Consider the following 25,538-nt stretch of genomic DNA (forward strand, 5'->3'; position numbering starts at 1 on the left):
TTGTTGAGATTTGTGATTTTTACTTTGTAGGGTCAGAGAACATACTTCGTGACTTTTAAATTTACTGATAGTTAATATTCTGGGACACCAAACAATTATCTTGGTAAATCATCCTTGTACACTTGAAATTAATGTTAACTCTGTCATTGTGTGGGGAGTTTTATACATGCCAATAACATCAATTTGGTTAAAAGTGCTGTTCAAGTCTTCTGTTCCCTTATTAATTTTCTGTCCACTTGTTCTAACAGTCATTGAGAAAGATATACTGAAAATTGATTGCGGTTGGAGATTTCTTAGTTCTACCAGTTTTTGTTTAATATAATTTGAAGCTATTTATTATATACATAGTTAGGATTATGTTGTCTTGCTAACCTGACCTTTTTATCACTATGAAATCATCTTTATAATATTCTCTGCCATGAAATCTACCTTGCTATTGATATCACTCCAGCTTTTGATTGACATTAGTACAATATTTCTTGGTTCTTGCTTTTTAAAATCATAATTGTTTTACATCAGTGTGATTATTCAATATCACAAGCTCTATCTTTTAAGTTGGGAGTGGTAAAAAAATTTACTTTTAATGTGTTTTTTTTATATTGCTGGGATTAAATATACCATATGCTATTTGTTTTATATTTGTTTTATCTTTGGTTCCATATTTTTAAAAATGCTTTGGGATTCTATTCTCATCTCTTTACTGGGGGGCTATACACTTTTTTTTAGTGGCTGCTTATTTTAAAGTTTATAGTGCAGTGTAATAGTTTATCCATATAGTATTATATTATTCCATATATAAGAATCTTACAACTGTATACTTCCAATTCCCCAGCTTCTGCACTTTTACATGTTATGAGCCTTAAATTACATTTTAAATATATTTTAAAATACCAAATTATCTTTTAAAGAAAATTTTTTAAATAAGGGAAAAAGTCTTTTTTCTTAAATATCTACGATTTATGGTGTCTTCATTCCTTTTTGTCAATGCAGATTTCTGTCTAGTATTTTTCTATCAGAGGGCTTCCTTTAACATTTTTGAAGTGTTAGTCTGCTGGTGGCAAATTATTTCAACTTTGGTAGGTCTGAAAAAAAATTTTTATTTTGCCTTCAGTTTTTAGAGTCTTTACCGATTTCAAGGTTGATAGTTTTATTTATTTATTTTTCCCAGTACTTTAAAGATGTTTCTTTTTCTTTCTTGCATTTGTTTATGTCTATTATCATTTTTTCTCTATAAATAATGTCTTTTCTTTCCCCTCCTCCATCTGCTCTTCATGTTTTTGATTTTAATATGACTTTATGTAGCATTCTTTGTTAATCTCTACCCCCGCTCCCCACAACCTCTATTTGGGGCTTGCTGAGCTTCTTCTGGGATCAATGGGTTTATTGTTTTGAACAAACTTGAAGAGTAATTGGCCATTATATTTTAAAATATTCTCTGTCCTCCTCCTGGGATTCTAATTACACATATATTAGGGTAATAATACTGTGCCATAGGCATTTGATCAATTCATTTTATTTTTCAGTTTCGCTTTTCCTCTTTCACACTGGGACATTTCTATCACCACATATTCAAGCTCACTAATCTGCTGTTAATTCCATCTACTGTATTTTTTATTCAGATATTATGTTTTTCATCTCTAGAAGTTCAGTATGGGTCTGATGTCTTCTTAGCTGTTTCTAAAGTCATGCTCATACTTTCCTCTATTGTCTTGAGCAAATGAAATATTAGCGATTTTAATGCCCTTGTCAATATATTCTTATCATATATCATTTCTGGAACTATTTCTGTTGATTGCTCCCTACCCCTGCCCCCAATTATGGATCATGTTTTCTAGTTTCTTTGTATATCTGGTAATTTTTGATGAGTTACTATACACTATTAATTCCATCTAAAAAATTTTTTTTTTTGTTCTGAGATGCTGTTATGTGTGTGTACTCAGTTGTGTCTGACTCTTTGTGACCCCATGGACTGTAGCCTGCCAAGCTCCTTTGCCATGGAATTTCCCAGGTAAGAATACTGGAGTGGGTTGCCATTTCCTCCTCCAGGGGATCTTCCTGACTGAAGGATCAAACCCACATCTCTTGCATCTCCTGCATTGGCAGACGGTTTCTTTGCCACTGCGCCATCTGGGAAAACCACCCCCCACCCCCACTAAGTTTGTTGGAATCAGTTTGATCCTTTCAAGGCTTGCTTTTAAACATTATTAGATGGAACCAGAACAGCCTAATCTACTTCTGTTACCAAGGCCAGGAAATTCTAAATACTCTACTTAATATCTTTCATGTTAGGGTGTCTTTTCCTTCTGGATGGTATTAACAATAACTAGTCCAAGTCCTGTATAAAATCAAAGGATTGTTTTGCCTCTTTTGATGATTCTTTCAATGGCCCTGGTAATCTCTTCACATGCATGGAACATTCAGTACACAGCTGAAGACTCTACAGATCTCTGGAGCTCTTCTCAATGAAGCATTCTTCTCTTTGGGACTCTGAATTGTGAATTCCAGCACTTTTACCGAATTCTGAACTTCGTATCCTAACACAGAGAAAACCATGGCATCTGTGTAGGTTCCTCCTTCCTGCCTGAAGCCTAATGAGCTCTTTAGGAAGTAAGCTGGGGTAATTGTAAGTTTACCTTTTAAAATTCCCTTCTCTTAAGTGTTAGTATCTTGAGTTTCTTATTGTCTTATATCTAAAAACTACTGTTTTGTGTATTTTTCCTTTTTTTTTTTAAAATGTGTGAAAGTAAATCAGTTTCTGCTAATCCACCATGGCTAGAAGCTGAAGTCATAACATGATAAAGTTTGTGATGGCTTGAATATTATTTACTATTAGGTTTATACAACATTTTTGAGAGACTGGCTAAAGGTAAACAACCACTCTATTTCACAAACCACAGTGGTTTGTGACTATTTAGTCGATGCTGTGGTCTAGTTAGCTTTATTCTGTTCCTTGAATAAAAATGATACAAAATCTATTTGAGTTTTAGACTTATGCCATCTTAGAAGAAACACCATGCAGGAGTCTGTGAATGAATGACTGGAAATTAATCGGTCTGGAAGACAATTCTAAGTGGATGACTTTCTGATGGTGTAAAGCTGTGCTGTTCAATTTGGTAGCTAGCAGCCACATGTGGCAATTTAAATTTAAATTAATTAAAATGAAAATTTCATTAAATCAACTGCACTATCCACATATGAAGTATTCAGTAACTGCATGTAGCTAGTAACTACCATTCTAAACAGTGTAGATAGGAAAGAGTTCCACTGTCATAGAAAGTTCTCTTGGTCTAAAATGTCATCTCCACATATGATGAAAGCACATGATTTTAAGATTTAAGCCTGCTAATTCAGGCCTAAACTTTAGTGGTGAGATAATCATAGAAAAGACAGAGAAATACAAATCTACTGGAAGATATGAAGGTGTATTTAAATTAAGAAAATATATTCTCATATCATGGAGCTGACAGAAAAAATGCTGTGAAGACCCAATGAAGCTTAACTTTAGCAGTAAGACTTTATGAAATCAAGGACTAAAGCAAGGAAAAACATGCATATGTGAGAAATAAAGGTATTATATTCAGTTGGGGAAAAGGAGGCAAAGACCAAATAACAGACCTTGGCAGCATCCATAACTTTTATGTTTTACATATTCTGTAGGAACGATCACATGGCTGTTTTTCAGATCTCTAAACCATGTTAAGCTATATGGATAAATATTTCCAATAGTACCTACCATGAAATTAAAAAAAACACCTTATTCATCCTTAGCCATTAGATGGTTTAGTTTATATAGACACTATGTCTATTTTTTAATGTATGAATGTATGTATGCATTTTATGGTGGTAACACAACATGAGAGCTACAATTTTAGAAAATGTTTAAATTTGTTGATTATAGGTACAATTATACAGTAGATCTCTAGACATTATTGATTGTGCTTAACCAAAACTTTATGCCAACTGGTTAGGCTCCTTTGTCCATGGGATTTCCCAAGCAAGAATACTAGAGTGGGTTGCCAATTCTCCAGGGGATCTTCCTGACCCAGGGATCAACCTGGGTCTCCTGCACTGGCAAGCAGATTCTTTACCACTGAGTTACCAGGGAAGCCCATAGTACATCTACACATTTGCTCATATACAAATATTAAAACATACCTAAGGAATTATAATCATAATCATGTTGTTATAACTTAAAAATCTGAGGCTCCTTCGTATTTTAGATATTTTAGGAAATGCATAAAATACTCCAAACACAAATAGAGGAGAATATAGATGCTTAGATAATCATGTTTGTATGATACAGTCTATAGTAAGAATCAAAGGAGTAAGGTGAACATCAATGCTGCTTGTTCTGTCCCATTTCTCAGCTAAAACCATTTGATTAATAACCTCTATAAAAAATTCATTCAACAGAAAGTGGCCAAACTTGAAATCTAGCAATATAGACTCAATTCATTTTCTTTTTATAGCTTGATTTATTGTGTTGCTTACCCAGAGCTGTTTTACAACAGTATCAAACCATTCCTTATACTTTCCTGTGACACTGATTAAAACAGGTAAGGTTGTAAAATAACAATATTAATCCCACTGTTATTAACCACATTTAAAACAGTCATATATACATCTCTAAAAATCTAGGTGTGACATAAAACAACTTATAAAGAGACAATCATTAAAGTTGCCCTCTTTGCTACTTAAAAAAAAAAGTGAATTGGGGTTTGAGGAAAATGTTGATGTCCACATGTTAAAGAATAACTAAACTGTTAATTAGAATTGGTCCCGTCTCTGCTGTAGACCAATCTAGTCCCCTTAGAGTCTTTAACATTGTTAAGTACTGCAAATAACAATGTTTGCAAAAATGTTGCCCTTCATACTTCCTCATACTTCCTCATATCCCCGCTGCTGCATACTCTGAATACCTTCTCATCACTTCCAGCTTTCCCCATCTATCAGTCTTCCTCTTAAATCTTTAACCTCTCCTATTCCATTGTTCCTACCCCGCCGCCCCCCCAGCCATTTCTTCAATGGTTTCTCTTCCTCCACTCACCCCTAAACTGTTAAATGTCAAAATCATTAGCCCCTTCTCATCTTTATAATCTCCACTGTGAAAAATTACATTTACTACTAACTACTTCCTGCATTTTGATAACTCCCACAGTGCTAACTTGGATTTTTTTTTTCTGATTGTTTTTCTAATTATCCTAGAAATACGTCAAATCTAGCATGTCCAAAATGACATTTATCTTCTCATTATCTCCTCCAAACTTAATTTTCTTCACTGATTCCTAATACTAATTAATAACCACCTAAGCCAGAAATTTGGTGGATCCTCAAGTTCTCCTTTGCTCATCCTCAAATCCAATTGGTCACTATCAGTTCCACCTCAAATATTTCATATATTTATTTCATTTTATCACTGCTGCTATTTTGTTAAGTCAGGACCTTAACATGTCTTGCCCAGTGGCTGCAATAGTTTACTTCTTTAATCCTTCCATTAATCTAAGCTGCATTTCATTTATTTGGCTTGAGTAGCCATATAGAGTTAAAACACTTCACTCTCACCACTTCCCTGGTGGCTCAGACAGTAAAAAATCTGCTGGCAATGTGGGAGGCCTGGCTTGATCCCTGGGTCAGGTAGATCCCCTGGAGGAGGGCATGGCAACCCACTCCAGTTTTCTTGCCTGGGGAATCCCATGGACAGAGGAGCCTGATAGGCTCCAGTCCACGGGGTTGCAAAGAGTTGGACACAACTGAGCAACTAACACTCACTTTCAACCTTATAGAGTTAAACCGCTTCACCCTCACTGCCCCCAATATACACTTAGAACACCCCAGTGATAGGCCTCTTGTCTTCAGGATTTTACAGTTCAAAGATCTTTGTATGGCCTCCAAGGCCATTTATGACCTTACAGCTCTCCTCTACTCAGGGAGAAGCTTTTATTCCTTCAGAAATGTGTGCATACCTCTATCCCAGCTGTTATCATTTTTTTCTATAGTTGGCATTTTACATTCCTCCTCTAAAGAAGGAGTTTATTGAAACCGTGTCGACTTCATGGTCTTTTGCCTCCTTCATGAGCACCTCTAAACAAGTCACCAAGCCTTCCATATAGGCACAACCTGGCACACACTTAGAAAACAGGGGGAAACTAGCAAAATCTAATATATCTCATCACATGTATATACACTTACAAAGTGGTACACCCATAGCTTTATATGTATAGTCTTGCTATGAAAACAGTTAACAGGTGGTTAACAGGTGGTTGGAACTATAGTTTGAATCATATAATTTAATTAACCACTAAAGCCTGTCTATAGAGATAAAATTATCCATATGAGAACAAGATTAGTAAGCAAAACAGCTTGTGAGCCTTAAAAACTCATTATCTTTACAGATTAAAAGACCAGAATTATGCTCTTTTGGATGGTATAACTTTCATGTATCAAACAGAACACTACAGTGGCTTCAACAATTAGGAAGAGAAAAAGTTAGATAAAAGAAAAGCATTGCTTCGAAAATATTTCTGGAAAGACAGGTAGGTCATCAATAATGAGTAAGTAAAGTGTCTCCATAACTGTCAATAACTGTTTAAACTTACCTGATTATTATATGCGTCAGGTGCAAGTTTCTTGTACGTTGGTGCCATAAGAGTGGACAGGTTTTGTAAATGAGACTCCAGCTTCTCTTCCTGTATAAAATGAATAATTCTGCATATTAAATCCCAAATCCATTCTATCCATATATGAAAGGTGATTAATTAGATTTTTTTCACCTACATTTTAGATCCAAATCACTAATAGCATCTCTTATTAAATAACTGCCATCTTAACACACGATTTCTAGGTGAAAAGCATAGACCATTTATAACCTATTTTTGTTTGTGTTGTTAAGGCAATGGCACCCCACTCCAGTACTCTTGCCTGGAGAATCCCATGAACGGAGGAGCCTGGTGGGCTGCAGTCCATGGGGTCACTAAGAGTCGGACACGACTGAGCAACTTCACTTTCACTTTTCACTTTCATGCATTGGAGAAGGAAATGGCAACCCACTCCAGTGTTCTTGCCTGGAGAATCCCAGGGACGGGGGAGCCTGTTGGGCTGCCGTCTGTGGGATCGCACAGAGTTGGACATGACTGATGTGACTTAGCAGCAGCAGCAAATGTCTGTCACTTTGTTATTTTAATAAGATTAATCCATTTTCTACTTTGCATGCATTTTATTAATATGTCTATACTAGTAGTAGATTAGGAGAATGAAGCCATATCATTTTAAAAGGTCACATTCTCTACTCCTCTCCAGTTAGTGGCCAAGGAAGATGAGGTGTTGAAAGGATTCGTTTGGTTTAACCTGTTTCCAATCTTTATATTTTTAAATGTTTATAAAAATAGCATTTCAGAATTTGAAATATCGCCATAGAACTAAAAATCACTAGGTGATTCAAATATGAAATAAAACTCTAAGAACTATAATGTGGTATATGTGAAAAATTTTGTAAAGTTTGAAAGAGGAAAAATGTTCAGTTACATTCCCTCCCCCCTAACAAAGATATGCTTTTTTAAATGCTAGGTGATAATAGTCCATTGTTCCATTCATACTTAGAAGTTCTCATTTCACGTTCATATTTCTCTAAAAACCTTGGGAGATTTAACCAGCTGTCAGAAAAACGTTTGTATTTCAGAAGGTGAGGAGATTTCTGACTGAAGCCCTCCTATCTGACAGACAGAGGATGTTACGAGCCATCCCCTGGATTTGGTTTACATGAAACACAGGAATAAATATTTATGAAGTAGTGTTGAAAAAGCTCTCCAGTGTGAAAAATTAAAGTGGAAGGCAGCATGCAAATTTGCTATTCATTAGGTTTATTAAATAGTTGGGTGTTTTTCTTTATGAAAAGAGGACATCTAGCACATTAATACAGCTTATTAAAATATTATGATTCTATGAAAAAAATTTGTCGTGACTTGAAGAGCTTTTGCACTTTATTAAATTTCCACTTACTATTATAATTACAAATAATAGAGATAACACATTTTTCAATTAGAAGGACATGTAAAAATTATTATATCAATAGTATAGATATCTATTTCAATTGCATCTAAAATTTGAAAGAAAACTATACTGTGTACAGATTCACTAAAAATTTTATCATATTTAAACACTAAACATACTGAGGTTTTCCAGTTATTCAATTAACATACCCTAGAACACAAGCTACCCAAAAGTTGTTAAATTGATACCAGTTTACAAGTTATATTTCAAGAAATTGATAGTCTAGAGAAAGGACAAACCCAGTGACGTCAATGAGAAATCAGAGTTCATTTATTTCAACTACATTTTTGTATTAAAATCTAAATATGTTTTAGTTACTTGAATGCAATTATAGTAACATTAAATCGTCAAGTCTCATGGGCTGAAAATGTGACTAGAAATGGTCTTTTATGAATGTGGCAGTCACAAACATGGCTTCTATAATTCAGGTTTAAAAGATGAAAGTTTTAATAGTCAAGTATTAATAATTTTAATATGGAAATGACAGCTGTGTAAAACTCTGGAATTAATATAAAAGACAAAGAATAAAAACCCGTAAGCATAAAGAGTTTGTGTTGCTCAAACCTTATCACTTTGGTATCACATGGTTGTTATCATGCATAATTTTATAAAACATTATATGTGTGTCTACAGTTTAGCCAAAATTTTATTGATCCATCTTTGAGATGAAATTCTCTCTGATAAAGAGAGTTTAACAGAGTATGTCATATTATTCATTTCATCTGTGTTCATCAATTCTCCATGAAAAATAAACAGATTATACATCAGGAAGTAAACAAACCTCTTTTGGGTCATCCCCAAGCAGCTTAAATTTTCTTGGGATCTTGCTTCTGGCAAACTTACATCCATTGTAGTACATGCTCCATGAACAACCAAAAGAAAAGGAGGCACCACAGGTGTCTGGGTCCAGCCCCTGACAGGCACAGGTTCTCCTGAGAAAGCAAAGAACCAAGTTCATGACTATGGGTAGCACTGACTGGGCCATCAATCTCATATTCTGGGTATCTACATTCCAAAATGGGTGCAAATTAATTTTAAAAGTCTAACTTTATATTAAGCTGTGCTGCAATCAAATGAGAAAAGAACTATTTCAACTGACTCAAAAAGACCATTTAAACAAACATTTTATTGCAATATAAACTGGAGAAAAGTACACATGATTTTATAGCTTGCAATCACTCACAAATGAAACATACCCATGTGGCACTTAAACTAAGAAACAAAACATCCACTTGACCTTCAAAACCCCATCCTTTCAGGCCCTGTCCTCCTAACAGTAGCTTCTATCACAAGAGATTAGCTTTGCCTGTTTTTACACTATATGTGTGCCTGTGCCTGTGCCCATACGCTCAGGCATGTCCGACTCTTTGCGATTCCATGGACTGTAGCCTGCCAGGCTCCTCTGTTCGTGAGATTCTCCAGGTAAGAATACTGGAGTAGGTTGCCATTTCCTTCTCCAGGGGATCTTCCTGATGCAGGGATCGAATCTGCGTCTCCTGCATTGGCAGGCAAATTCTTTACCACTGAACCACTAGGGAAACCCTTTATACTGTATATACTATTGTTTCCATGGTGCTTAGTCACTCGATTGTGTCCAAATCTTTGTGATTCCATGGACTGCAGGCTGCCAGTATCCTCTTCCCATGGAATTCTCCAGGCAAAAATACTGGAGAGGGTTGCCACTCCCTTCCCTAGGGGATCTTCCCGACCCAGGGATCAAACCCAGATCTCCTGCACTGCCAGTGGATTCTCTACCAACTGAGCCACTAAAGAAGCTCTTTATACAATAGATACTGTAAACCTACTGAATTTAGTGTGTATGCATGTGTACATGTATGTGAAAGTGATATAAAAGTGAAAAAGTATGTGTGTGTATATATATAGTTTTGCCCATTTTCATTCTATGTATAGTATAGATCACACATACATTTATGCATACACACACACACACGCATACATAGTTTTGACTATTTTTATACTACATGTAAATAAAAGGCAGAGGAACCAGAGATCAAATTGCCAACATCCGTTAGAGCATCAAAAAAGCAAGAGAGTTCCAGAAAAACATCTACTTCTGCTTTACTGACTATGGCATAGTCTTTGACTGTGTGGATCACAACAAACTGTAAAAAATTCTGAAAGATGGGAATACCAGACCACCTTACCTGCCTCCTGAGAAATCTGTATGCAGGTCAAGAAGCAAGAGTTAGAACTGACCATGAAACAACAGACTGGTTCCAAATCAGGAAAGGAGAACGTCAAGACTGTATATTGTCACCCTGCTTATTTAATTTATATGCAGAGTACATCATGTGAAATGCCAGGCTGGATGAAGCACAAGCTGGAATCAAGACTATTGGGAGAATTATCAATAACCTCAGATATGCAGATGACACCACCCTTATGGCAGAAAGTGAAGAACTAAAGAGCCTCTTGATGAACGTGAAAGAGGAGAGTGAAAAACTTGGCTTAAAACTCAACATTCAGAAAACAAAGATCATAGCATTCGGTCCCATCATTTCATGGCAAATAGATGGGGAAACAATGGAAAGAGTGACAGACATTATTTTTTTGGGCTCCAAAATCACTGCAGATGGTGACTGCTGCCATCAAATTAAAAGATGCTTGCTCTGTGGAAGAAAAGCTATGACTAACCTAGACAGCATATTAAAAAGCAGAGACATTACTTCACCAACAAAGGTCCATCTAGCTATGGTTTTTCCAGTAGTCATACATGGATGTGAGAGTTGGACTATAAAGAAACCTGAGCGTTGAAGAATTGATGCTTTTGAACTGTGGTGTTGGAGAAGACTCTTGAGAGTCCCTTGGACTGCAAGGAGAGTCAATCAGTTCATCCTAAAGGAAATCAGTCCTGAATATTCATTGGAAGGACTGATGCTGAAGCTGAAACTCCAACACTTTGGGCCACCTGATTCAAAGAGCTGACTCATTTGAAAAGACCCTGATGCTGGGAAAGATTGAAGGCTGGAGGAGAAGGGGATGACAGAGGATGAGATGGTTGGATGGCATCACTGACTCGATGGACATGACTTTGAGTAAGCTCTGGGAGTTGGTGATGGACAGGAAAGCCTGGAGTGCTGCAGCCCATGGAGTCACAAAGAGTCAGACACAACTGAGTGACTGAACTGAAATGACACTACATGTAGTGTGCTATATATTTTATACTGTAGTATAAAAATAAGCAGTAATGTGTATATGTATATTATACACATATATACATACATAACATACACAGGTACATGCAATTATTTAGTATAAGCTTATTTGTATCTTTTCTTCAACATTTTTTGGATGTTGCAACTGCATTGTTACATGTAGTTTTACTATATTTACATGCATACAGTTTTCAATTGTATAAATATGCCACAAATGAACCTTTCCAACACAGATGGGCCTTTGAGTGCTTTCTAGTTTTTGGCTAAAATACAGTACTGTGACTTTACAGACCAAGTCAGTTATATCCTAAGGGGAATATACAGGCAACCAAAGAAATCAAAAATTTAAAACAAGATAAAACAAGCCACAAGGAAAACTATATTTAATAGGTATTTTTTTCCTAGCTGTACTGAGGTATAATTGAAAATAAAATTGTAAATATTTAAAGTATACAATGTGATGATTTGATATAAGCATATATTATGAAAGGATTCTCCTATCAAGTTACTTAACAGATCTATCCCTCACAAATTTATCTTTTTTTTTCTTGCAAAGAACATTTAAGTATGACCCTTTTAGCAAATTTCAATTATATCATAAGGTGTTATCAACCATATTTACAATGTTATACATTAGAGCCTCAGATCTTATTTTATAATGAAAGATGATTATATATATCCTTTACCAATCTCTCCCTATTTCCCTCAGGCCCTAGCCTCTCACAACCACTATGCTACTCTGTTTTAATGAATTTGATTTTTATGTGTTTGTTTTTGACTCCATGGATAATTGATACCATTAGTATTTGTCTTTTTCCATATGGCTTATTTCATGCAGTATAATACTCTCCAAGTTCATCCACGTTTCAAAAATGACAGGACTTCCTTTTTTAAAAGCTGAATAATATTCCTGTGTGTGTACACAAACCACATCTTTATCCATTTATCCATTAATGGAGTCTTAGGTTGTCTCCACACCTTGGTTATAGTAAACAATGCTGCAATTGGAGAGCAGATACTTCTTTGAGATAGTGATTTCATTTACTCTGGATACATGTGGACAAGTGGATTGTTGCATCTTTCATTTATGTATTGTTCTCCTGACCTCACTGGACAACAACAGTCTTATCTGTAGTAACGATATTATTTTGAAGTTACTTATGTATGTTCTGATATGAAGAAATCATTGTTAACTTCAATTAAGAATTTCAGTGTATAATGAAAGAAGTCTAAACATAAGTAAAGATCCTATAATCCTATGAATAGGAAATAGTATGAATTCACGGGTTAAAAAGTTCAAAATTTCTCTTTCTAAAAAAATTTCTATATCTTCCCACTGAAAATACCTAAAGTAACAATATTGTTGTAGCAATGGGCACATCTGGATATATCGGTTGTGATCTCTAAGTATCATTTCTCTTTGAAAAGAACACAAGTTAAAATCCATGAGGTTTTTATTTTTCAAATGAGTTAATAATGATATCAAAAAGAAAGCACAAACTAATCATTTTTGGATGGTTACTAAGGTACCAATTCACTATTTTGAAAATTTCACAACTAGAGATACTTGCCATGCATTATTCTATCATTTGTTTACAAGCTACATTTAATGGTAACCAAACAACTAATAAGGAAAAGGTTTTTAAAGTCAACTTTTCAGAAATATGGAAATTAACAAAAGGCTTGTAGCAGTCCAGAAAGCATTTATTCAACAATAGCAGTGAAATTATGATAAGTTAAGCTTTACACAGTGTTTTAACTTGCCCTATTCCCACTGTCCCCAGAACTCCACAACAGCCTTGAAAACCAGCAGTTCACATTTATGGTGAAAACCAGCAGGCTGGCAACCACTGGAGAGGGCAGAATTAGGCTGGATATCCTCCAAAGCCCTCCTCTTGGAGAAATGTCCCTATTTTACCTGTTTGGTAGCTCTCTAGAAGACCCCACTGACAAGGCTTTCTTTATTTGAGCTGACCTGGAGCTCACCTATTATACACAGCCTTTTCCCCACTGGAGGTATTTGTTGGCAATAGTGAGAGGCAGTTGTTGAACACTGTAGCTGTCTGAGGTCTTGGTAGACAAAACTAGCTAGACTGACCAAGAAAAAGAGAGAAGACCCAAATTACTAAATTAGAAAACAAAAAGAGGATATTACCAATGGCCTTATTAAAAGCATTGTAAGGGAATTCTATACAAACGATCTATTAACAAATTAGATAACATAGATGAAATGGACAAAAATCCCAGGAAGCACAAACTAGTGAAACTGATGAACTAGAAATCTGAATATATCTATAACAAAAAGACTGAATCAACAATCAAAAAACTGCCCACAAGGATAAACCCAGGAGTACACGATTTTCCTGTTACATTTAAAGAACTAGCCCCAATCCTTTACAAATTCTTCCAAATAATATGAGAGAACCCTTTCCAATGCATCCTAGGAATCCAGTATTACCCTGAAACCATAAAACCAAGACATCAAAAGAAAACTATAGACCAATATCTTATCAATATAGATGAAAAAATCCTCAATAAAACACCAGCAAACAGAATCCAGCAACATACACAAAAAGTATACACTATAGCCAAGTAATAACTATCCTAGAAATGCAATATTAGTCCAATGTACAAAAAAAATCAATATTATATACTACATTAACAAAATGAAATACAGAAAAAGCATCTGAGAAAAGTCCATTATCCTTTTATGATAAAAATGTTCAACCTAAGAACAGAAAAAAATCTTCCTCAATCTGACAAAGAACATTTACAAAAACCCTACATTTAGCATTATACTAAATAGTGAAAAACTAAAAGTTTTCCCCTTAAAATCAGGGATAAGACATAGATGTTTGCTTTTGCCAGTTCTGTTCACTATCCACTATATGTTCTAGCCAGGGAAATAATGCAAAAGGATTTAAAAAAAAAAAAAATAAAGACACTCAGATTGGCAATGAAGAAATTAAACTATCTCTATTCGTAGATGACAAGACTTTTGTATGTATAAATCCTAAGGAATCCACTAAAAAAAAATTAATACTAATCAACTAGTTTAATAAGTTTGCAGGATACAAGGTTAATATATAAAAACCAATCGTGTAAGTGTATACTAGCAATGAACAATTCAAAATGAAATCAAAATAATTCCACTTAAATAGCATCAAAAATAATAAATTATTTAGGAATTTGACAAAAAAAGTGTAGTACATTGCAAACTATAAAACACCGTTAAAAAAAATCAAAAACCTAAATAAATGTAAAGATATACTGTCTAATAAATAGGAAGATATAATATTGTTAACGTGTCAATAGAACCTCTGTCAAAATCCCAGATCAGGAGATTAATAAGTTGATCCTAAAACTCATATAGACCTGAAAAGGGCACAAAATAGCCAAAACAATCCTATAAAAGGAAAACAGAGATTTACACACCCAATTTCAAAACTTACCACGACAAGTACAGCAGTTAATGCCATGAAGTATTGGCATAAGGACTGGTATGTAAATTAATGAAATAGGAAAGTCCTGAAATGACCCATACATCTTTGTCAATTAATTTTCAACAGGAATGACAAGACAGTTCAATATGGAAAACACAGTCTCTTCAACAAATGGTGCTGAGACAACTGGACAGTCACATGCAAAAGAATGAAGTTGACTTCTTATCTCACATGATAACTCAACAGTGATCAAAAGACTCAAATGTAAGAGCTAGAACTATAATACTCTGGGAAGAAAACACTGGTGTAAATCTTCAAGACCTTGGATTATGCAATGATTTCTTAGATATGACACTAAAAGTACAAGCAATTAATTAAAAAAGACAAATTGGTTTCATAAAAATAAAACTGTGCTTCAAGAATATCATCAAATGAAGAGATAACCTACAGAATGAGAAAATATCTGCAAACCATATATCTGATGAGTTCTAGTATCCAAAACAATTAAAAATTGAGCAAAGATTTAAGTAAAGATTTCTTCAAAGAAGATAGAGGAAGAGCCAATAGCAAATGAAATAATGACTAACATCATTACTCATAGGGAAATGCAAATCAAAACCATGAGATACACACTAAATCCACTGAAAAAGTTATAATGAAAAAGGCAGACAATAAGTAGTTTTGATTAAAATGCAGAAACATCAGAACCTCTATATTTTGTTGCTAGGCATGAAAAGTGGTGCAGCTGTTTTGGAAAACAGTCTGGCAGTTCCTCAAAAAGTTAAACAGCATTACCAAAGGACTATCAATGCCATTCCTAGGTATATACCCAAGAGAAGTAAAAATATATGTCTATACAAAAACATGTGCACAGATACTTTTAGCAGCCAAAAAGTAGAAATAACCAAAATGTCTATGAACTGATAAATAGAGAAAATGTGGTATATATACACAATGGAATATTATTCACTCATAAAAAGAAATAAAGCACTGATTAATGTTATGACAAAGATGAACCTTTAAAACATTATAAGATACCTAGGAATAAAATCCTACCTAAAGAGGCAAAAGACCTGTACTCTGAAAACTATCAGACACTGATGAAAGAAATCGAAGATGACAAAGATGGAAAGATATACCAAGATATGTTCCAAGATATGTTCTTGGATTAGAAGAATCAATATCATCAAAATGATTATACCACCCAAGGCAATATACAGATTCAATGCAATCCCTATCAAATTGCCAATGGCATTTTTCACAGAACTAAAACAAAAAATTTTTTAATTTGTATGGATACACAAAAGACCCTGAATAGCCAAAGCAATCCTGAGAAAGAAAAATAAAGCTGGAGGAATCAGGCTCCCTGACTTCAGACTATTCTACAAAGTCACAGTTATCAAAACAGTTTGGTACTGGTACGAAAACAGAAATATATTAACAGATCAATGGAACAGAAATAAAGCCATGCATCTATGCTAAATTAATCTACGGCTAAGGAGGCAAGAATATACAATGCAGAAAAGACAGTTTCTTCAATAAGTGGGGCTGGGAAAACTGGACAGCTACATGTACAAGAATTAACTTAGAACACTCTCTAAAAACATACACAAAAATAAACTTTCAAATGGATTAAAGACCTAAATATAAAGCTGAACACTAAAAACTCTGAGAGAAAAATGCAGAATGCCCTTTAACAAAAATTTTGCAGCAATAGCCTTTTTTGATCCACCCCCTAGTGAAAATAAAAACAACAAAAAAACAAATGGGACCTAATTAAACTTAAAATCTTCTGTACAGCAAAGGAAACCATACACAAAATGAAAGATAACCCACAGAATGGGAGAAAATATTTGCAAAAAAAAGTGACCGAAAAGAGATTAATTTCTAATATACAAACAGTTCATGTAGTTATATATCAAAAAATAAAATAAAAACAATGGGCAGAAGATCTAAATAGACATTTCTCTGAAGACATACAGATGGCCAAAAAGCACATGAAAAGATGCTTAATATCACTAATTATTAGAGAAATGCAAGTCAAAACTACAATGAGCAATAACCTTACACCAGTCAGAATGGCCATTATCAAAAAATCTATAAACAGTAAATGCTGGAGAGGGTGTGGAGAAAAGGGAATGCTTCTACACTGTTTGTGGGAAATGTAAATTGGCACAGCCATTGTAGAGAATAGTATGGAAGTTCCTTAAAAAACTAAAAATGGAACTACCATCAGTTTCAGTTCAGTCGCTCAGTCGTGTCCGACTCTTTGCGACCCCATGAATTGCAGCACGCCAGGCCTCCCTGTCCATCACCAACTCCTGGAGTTCACTCAAACTCATGTCAATCGAGTTGGTGATGCCATCCAGCCATCTCATCTTCTGTCGTCCCCTTCTCCTCCTGCCCCCAATCCCTCCCAGCATCAGAGTCTTTTCCAATGAGTCAACTCTTTGCATGAGGTGGCCAAAGTACTGGAGTTTCAGCTTCAGCATCAGTCCTTCCAATGAACACCCAGGACTGATCTCCTTTAGAATGGATTGGTTGGATCTCCTTGCAGTCCAAGGGACTCTCAAGAGTCTTCTCCAACACCACAGTTCAAAAGCATCAATTCTTCAGCACTCAGCCTTCTTCACAGTCCAACTCTCACATCCATACATGACCACTGGAAAAACCATAGCCTTGACTAGACGGACCTTTGTTGGCAAAGTAATGTCTCTGCTTTTGAATATGCTATCTAGGTTGGTCATAACTTTCCTTCCAAGGAGTAAGTGTCTTTTAATTTCATGGCTGCAATCACCATCTGCAGTGATTTTGGAGCCCCCAAAAATAAAGTCTGACACTGTTTCCATTGTTTCCCCATCTATTTCCCATGAAGTGATGGGACCAGATGTCATGATCTTTGTTTTCTGAATGTTGAGATTTAAGCCAACTTTTTCACTCTCCTCTTTCACTTTCATCAAGAGGTTTTTTTTGGTTCCTCTTCACTTTCTGCCATAAGGATGGTGTCATCTGCATATCTGAGGTTGTTGATATTTCTCCCGGCAATCTTGATTCCACCTTGTGTTTCTTTCAGCCCAGCATTTCTCATGATGTACTCTGCATATAAGTTAAATAAGCAGGGTGACAATATACAGCCTTGACATACTCCTTTTCCTATTTGGAACCAGTCTGTTGTTCCATGTCCAGTTCTAACTGTTGCTTCCTGACCTGCACACAGATTTCTCAAGAGGCAGGTCAGGTGGTCTAGTATTCCCGTCTCTTTCAGAATTTTCCAGTTTATTGTGATCCACACAGTCAAAGGCTTTTGATCCAACAATCCTATTCCTGGGCATATATCTGGAGAAAACTAGAATTTGAAAAGATATATGCACCCCGATGTTTCAGATCAGATCAGATCAGTCGCTCAGTCATGTCCGACTCTTTGCGACCCCACAAATCGCAGCACACCAGGCCTCCCTGTCCATCACCAACTCCCGGAGTTCACTCAGACTCATGTCCATCGAGTCAGTGATGCCATCCAGCCATCTCATCCTCTGTTGTCCCCTTCTCCTCCTGCCCCCAATCCCTCCCAGCATCAGAGTCTTTTCCAATGAGTCAACTCTATGTTTACTGCAACACTATTTACAATAGCCAAAACATGGAAGCAACCTAAATGTCCATCGACAGAAGAATGAATGTGATATATATATACACACACACACTCACACAATGGAGTATTACTTGGTTATAGAAAAGAATGAAATAATGCCATTTGCAGCAACATGGATGGACCTAGAGATTATCATACTAAGTGAAGTAAGTCAGAGAAAGCCAAATATCACATGATAGCAGTCCATGTGGAATCTGCTTTTTAAAAAGTGATTTACAAAACAAGGAGCTTGGGATTAACATACACACACTACTATATACAGAAAACCAGCAAAGCACAGGAAACTTTACTCAGTATCCTGCAATAATCTATATGGGAGAAGAATCTGAAAAAGAATGAATATATGTAGAATTAAATCACTATGCTGTATACCTGAAACTAAGACAACGTTGGAAACCAACTATACTAAAATTTTTTTTAAAAATTTAAAGAACACACATTATGCTAAGTGGAAAAGGCCAGACAGGTTAAATATTGTATGATTCTATTAATATGAAATGCCCAGAGGAGGCAAACTTATAGAGACAGAAAGTTGATTAGTAGTTGTCATTTAGGGGAGAGAAGAATGGAAAGTGACTGACTAATGGCTATGAGGTTTATATTTGGGAGTGATGAAAATGTTGCACAACTTCATGAATATACGAATGCACTGTATTGTATACTAAAAGGGTGAATTTTATAGTGTGTGAATTATATCTAAATTTAAAAAAATCACTACATAACAAAGTGACTTCAAGGTGATTTCCTACATGAAGTGGTTAAGGCACATTTCTTTCGACAGAGGCCTTTCAATTATGGTTAGAATTTTCACATTGTAGCCTCATTTCAACATGACTCAGAATTTGGCTAATTGTTAAATAACAAATCAGAGAAATTGTAGTAAAAATATTTGCCTATGCAAGATTTTTTAAAATGTTTCAACCTCTTTGGACTTCTAACTGTAAAAAAGAAAAGAAATTTAAGCTAAATTTCTTTTAGAAATTTAGAAAAGAAATCTAAGCTAAAAACTAGATCAGCTATTCAAACTTAGGCAAGAATAGAAAACTAGCAAAATAAATGTATACAACAAATAAATTTGTACAACATTAAAAAATAAGAAACCTTTCAATTTGCAAACTGATAGAAACAAGTAATAATCGCTGATGGATCTGCTAAGCTGTTAAATAAAAGTTTTCTAGGAAACTTTATGATGGGTGGATCAAGCTAATAACTTCTGAACTGAACACTGATAATATCACTATAAATGGAACAAAGCAGATATTATGTCCCTCATGATGGGTCTAAAGAAGTAAGATTATTTCATGACCACTTATGAAGCATTTTGCTAATATACATGCATACATACATATTTAAGTCTCTAACTACCAGTGTATAGACGATATTAGTGGCAGAGGAACAAGTTAAGCAAGTGTGCACAGTCAAATCCAGAGTGTGGGAAATTTTACAAAGCAAATCAAAATCATACAGTCTAACAAATTCATTAAAAACAGGGGAAACTATTCACAAGAGGCTTGTGAATCATATACTTTATCTTACAAACTGGGACACTTTTGAGAATAAAAGGAAGTTCTATCAATAATTATGCTAGACGATAGGCTTGAACTAGGACCTACTGAAAAGTCTCAGTCCAATGCAAGATACAGACTTTCTTTTTCCCAGTATGATTTTACTCTCTGTGTATACTGGAAACAGGATCCAATTAGGGAATTTTAAATGTGGTCTGAACATTAAATGATATTAAAGAATCACTCAATTTTGACATGAAGGATAATGCCACTGTGACTAGGTTTTGTTAAAAAAAATAAATCCTTATCTGTTAGCGCTATACATCAGAGTGAATGTAGCTGAGATGATATGCATCTGTTTTGCTTTAAAACAGTGGCGGGGGTGGGGTTAGAAAGTGCAGTGGGGAGGATATATGTAATAGTATTGGCAAAATGTTGATAAATATTGAGGCTGTGTGATGAGTTCCTGGGGATTCATTATCCTGTGCTCTCCATTTATGTATACTGGAAAATTTTTATAATATACAGTTTCTTTAAAAGCTTAATATCACCCAGCATGGCAGAGACAGTTCTGGCTTTGACTTTCTTATAATGACAGATAACACTCCCACAACTCCCACTTGCCAAAAAAATACTGTTTAGGCTTAGTCCTTATAAAATGGACATGTCAAAGGGAAACCTTTAAAGGGGAAACAAATGGCTTGGCTCAAAGGAAATGTAAAAATTCATTCTGACTTTCCCACTGGAAGTGCTCTCAGAGTTCGTTTCTGGACTCACAGTGGGTGGTTATGGTACATGCGGGCACTGGGATTTATAACAATTCATTGATGAGGGGCACACAGCTCTGAACATTAAAATGAGTCAGCAGCCCCAATTTGAGATTATCCTCCATTGTTGTTTAGTTACTTCAGTCGTGTCTGACTCTTTGTGACCCCATGGACTATAGCCTACCACGCTCCTCTGTCCATAGGATTCTCCAGGCAAGAATACTGGAGTGAGTTGCCATTTCCTCCTCCAGGGGATCTTCCCGACCCAGCGATCAAACCCACATCTCCTGCATTGCAGGCAGATTCTTTTCCTGCTGAGCCACCAGGGAAGCCCTCTGACCCTGTTACCAGGAGTTTTTCAAGGCCTAAGGATAGAGAAACAATAAACAAGCTGCAATAAAAATAAAATCTCATACCAAGAAAATAAATATTCTTCATACTTGGCAAATAATAATAATAATTTTAACTTTTGCCAGATATGAAATAAAATTTATTTTATAGGGTAGGAGAAACTTCATAAGCTGTATCTGAGTGATACATGGTATGCCATTGGTTAAGTGTCTATTTGAATCATGTACTTCAAGTATATTTTTTGTTTTTTTGGGGGGACTGCTGTGAGTAGCCCAAAGCCAAAATACCATCTAAATAACTCCTCATCTTTACTTTGAAATTCCAGACCAAGTTAAGTGAAAGTATACAGACTGGCCTTTAAAATGTCTTAATATTTGCAGCACATCTTTTAATACTTTTTGACTCGCCTCCTATTTAGACCAGTGAAATAAATTACAATGTTTTCTTAGATCCCAGCCCCATCAACATTTGTCATTTTCAAATAATGTAATTTAGCAAAGTTTTAACATAAAATCTGACATATAGAAATAAATTCTGTTTCAGACACAATGGCATTTATAGGAATCAAAGAAAAGCCTTCATGGGAAAAATAACAGATATTATACCAATTAAATCAATTTCAAAGGATGTGAAATATAGTTTGCAAGAAACTTTAAGAAATGTATACAGAACTGTCATTTTCACAAGCTCTGGTGGTTTAGAAGTTCCAGCCACCAAGTCTAAGAGGAGGTCTGCTTTACAAACACAAGGCAGTGTCTCTGAATTCCTGAGAAAAATGTGACCACCAACACCAGCTCGAGATGTCTTAATGTTCATTTTCTTTCTGATTAAAGGCACCTAAATTTTTTTTTAAAGATGAAACATGAGATGTTAGGATAAATAGAATATTACTTTACACCTAAAGCAATGCAATGGCACCCCACTCCAGTACTCTTGCCTGGAAAATTCCATGGATAGAGGAGCCTGGTAGGCTGCAGTCCATGCGGTCGCTAAGAGTCAGGCATGACTGAGCGACTTCACTTTCACTTTTCACTTTCATGCATTGGAGAAGGAAATGGCAACCCACTCCAGTGTTCTTGCCTGGAGAATCCCAGGGACGGGGGAGCCTGGTGGGCTGCCGTTTCTGGGGTCACACAGAGTCAGACACGACTGATGTGACTTAGCAGCAGCAGCAGCAGCAAAGCAATGCAGGAGACCCCGGTTTGATTCCTGGGTTGGGAAGATCTACTGGAGAAGGGATATACTCTAGTATTCTTGGGCTTCCCTTGTGGCTCAACTGGTAAAGAACTCGCCTGCAATGTGGGAGACCTAGGTTCGATCCCTATGTTGGGAAGATCCCCTGGAGAAGTGAGGCAACCCGTTCCAGTTGTTGTTTTCTTTGATTCCTATAAATACCATTGTGTCTCCAATTCTCTCTGGCCTGGAGAATTTCATGGACATGTGGTCCCAAAGAGTTGGACACGACTGAGTGAGTTTCACTTCACTTCAAAGCAGTCAACCATAAGTTTGAGTCATGTCTTATGAATCAACAACTTGGATCCTCCAATCTATTATTTGTGAAAGTGCGTTTATGGCCATAAGGTACACACCATGAAATTTTTGGATCATAACTATCATAGAAAACCAAGCCACATTTTCATATTGAAACAGTAACTTTGATACATTATTTATAGTTGATTTAGAACCCTCTCTACCTGCCCCCAATGTCCCAGGAGGAGAACCTATGTTAACATATACTTAAACCATACCAGTTAGAGTAATAGTCAATGAAATTACAAATTTGGTTAGCAGTGGGTTATTGCAATGAACAGACAATACTTCCATAAGCTCAGTAAACTATTTTGTAATTTGGTGGACACAGGAGAAAGGAGACTAAAAGAAGAAGTGCAAAATTAAACTGTGACTAAAATAGTTACATAGGATTTCAGTGCAGCACTGTGAATTTTCCTGTATTTTTTTTTAATGATATACAAGAATACCATAGCAGAAGGAATATTAAAAAGTACACTTTCTCAAAGTGAAGATTTAAATTTCCTGCAAGTAGATTAAAAAATAAAAAAACACAAACCATAAATTCTTGGTTGCATTACATATATTTAACTGTATACCCTTGTTTTCCTATTTCAAAATTTTATATTCCTAGAAAATAATGCCCATCCATAGCTAATGTGTTGATTATTTAGCAGCAGTAAAAATAGAGGCAATTTTGATTATTACAGTGGGAGTAATGAACTAGATTGCAATGAAGTCAAAACCAGTTTGTTCCTACAGGACCTCTATAAGCCTTGTATTTTTGTCTGCTACAGATATAGTAAAATCCTTGATCTGGAAACCCTAAAGTTTCTTACCAAGCTTACTGTCTCAAATACTGCAACACAGAAGTGGTATCAATACTTACTAACATGATGGCCAGGCACACACAAAGAGCGAGCGGACACACAAATAGTTTCAAGTTTATAGTATGGTCCAGTTTGTGGATATACACAGACTTCCATCAAGCTGCTTCTAACTCATAGCTACAGTGTCCAAAGGTACAAAACATTAGTGAGTGCACATTCCTCAAAGTATTCATGTTAGCAAATACAAGATCCTATTGCAGGTTTGTGAAGTGGGCATTTTGAGCCCTATTTTATAAACATGAAAACGCAAGTTCGACTCTTTAGCCTCAAGCCAACGGTCAGGCTTTTCTAGCAGCGGAGGAGGAGAGGCCCCCGGAGGCACTTACTCTTCGTTCAGGGCGCAGCGCCGGTTGGTGAGCATGCCGTACTTCCTTAGCGTCTCGGTGAGCTCCGAGTACAGCTTGTCGGCCAGAGAGACTGGGATGCCTTCCCACACCAGGATGAGAATCACGATCACCGCAGCCTCACACGTGTGGCCAGCTCGCTCCCGCACCAAGCACAGTAGCTTCTCCTCGCTGCAGCTTCTGCGAACCACCTGTTCGGGTCACCATTCCACCCCAACACCCCCACCCCAACCAAAACAAAACAAGGGTCACTTGCAGCAGAGAAGAGCATTGATTGATGTCTGTATATTTTCTCACATCTGGTCACAATTAGGTTGACATCTATCAGCACATGCCACCTGCCTTTTGTTGCCCATCTAGACACCGGGGCTTACCCTGGGGTCATGCAAATGCAGGCAGCAGCCCCTCCCCAGGACCCTGCAGGCAGTGCTCCCTGCATTAAAGCCAGAGCTACACGGGCAAGACTTTAAAGTTCCAGGGCTTCACAAATGACAAGATAAAGATTAACCGCAGGTTTTTAAAGGATTAAGGACCTCACACGCTGGGAAGAATTGTACTTCTAGTAGGCACCTGAACAGACCTCCTCCTCGCCATTAAGTTCTTTCAATTAAGTACAGTTTGTACATGGTTTTAAACTGCCTTTTTCTTAAGAGATGACACAATGATAAATATAAGCAATATTCCTTTCAACTGGCATAAACGACTGATCTGGGCAACCCAATTCTCAGGGTTAGATGAATGAATCAAAACGCCCAAGACTGAGGATCAAAGGCCTTGTCAAGTCACACTTACCCATTTGGCAATAGGACATCCCTGAGAACTTTTGCCTTCTTTACCAGTATAGATGACTCTTTCAATCCTAATAGCTTTACCCTTCTGTCCAAACCTTAAAGAAATCCACAGAAACACACACACACATAAAATTAGCAAATGAATCTAAGAGGCAACCAAAATACTGAACATTTGAGCATAATTTTATTCTATGATCACATCCTGAGAAATGAATAATTTATTAAAAACAGAACTAAGCCAAGGAAACTGGATAACAGACTTAAGCCTTGTATCTCTTTAGTAGCAAAATATATTGATAATTGTAATGAACTATTTTGAAATTATATGTTGGGTAAAAATAATGGGGACGCTTATTTTTATACATAATTTCACAAAGCACAAAACTTTTCCAAGTTTGTTAAATTTAGTCTTCCAAGATATGTACTATTTGATTTGTCCTTTGCTGAATTTAACTATTTTAAAACTTGGGGAATCTTAATAGATTTTAGTTAGAATCTATTCCTCTAAGACTCTCTCTCACATAGTTTAAAAGGCTTTCAAATAACTAGTATCCGGCAATTTTGAAACTATGGAATAATTCTAGAAACAGATTATACTTTCCTTTATGACCAAGACACTACTTACTACTTGCTAATAAAAAAGGGCACTTAAGAAAATTCACAATTTTTGCCAGGCTACGAGATGATTATTTAGTGAATTTCTATATGCTAATTTAGAAATAAATAATTTAGAATTGGGGCAACAATGATACAGAATATATCCTTGCTGCCCAGAATGCTTCCTAATGTATTTTAATGATAAAACTGCCTACCTCTTAAGAAAAGGCACCCCAGCATAACAGCAGCTCAGCGCTGTTGACACCTATATGAACGTCTCTCTCCCCGCTGATTATCTCAGTCTTCTACATGCAGGAGTAACCACGTAGACTCAGGTGAATACTTGCATACTCATGACTAACAGTTAAACATAAATGTAGCTATAAATAGAATCTGTTCTATTTCTGTTCAGTACATCATCCTTGCTCTCTGCTCATACCAGTGGACAACTTCCTTAGAGATCGCTACTC

At 36.0% G+C, this 25,538-nt stretch overlaps 1 protein-coding gene across 3 annotated transcripts in view; it reads right to left on the minus strand.

The window, feature by feature from the left end:
• TET2 (tet methylcytosine dioxygenase 2) overlaps positions 1 to 25,538 on the minus strand; it is a 143,419-nt gene that overhangs the window by 14,225 nt on the left and 103,656 nt on the right. For all 3 annotated transcript variants that reach the window (XM_070372062.1, XM_070372061.1, XM_070372063.1), the window contains 4 exons: positions 24,473 to 24,566; positions 23,663 to 23,871; positions 8,828 to 8,978; positions 6,597 to 6,686 (listed from right to left, as the gene is read on the minus strand). In XM_070372062.1, coding sequence (XP_070228163.1) covers positions 6,597 to 6,686; positions 8,828 to 8,978; positions 23,663 to 23,871; positions 24,473 to 24,566 — 544 coding nt within the window. The remainder of the gene's footprint in view (positions 1 to 6,596; positions 6,687 to 8,827; positions 8,979 to 23,662; positions 23,872 to 24,472; positions 24,567 to 25,538) is intronic.

The sequence above is a fragment of the Bos mutus genome, chromosome 6 (assembly GCF_027580195.1).
Source record: "Bos mutus isolate GX-2022 chromosome 6, NWIPB_WYAK_1.1, whole genome shotgun sequence".
Classification (NCBI taxonomy): domain Eukaryota; kingdom Metazoa; phylum Chordata; class Mammalia; order Artiodactyla; family Bovidae; genus Bos; species Bos mutus.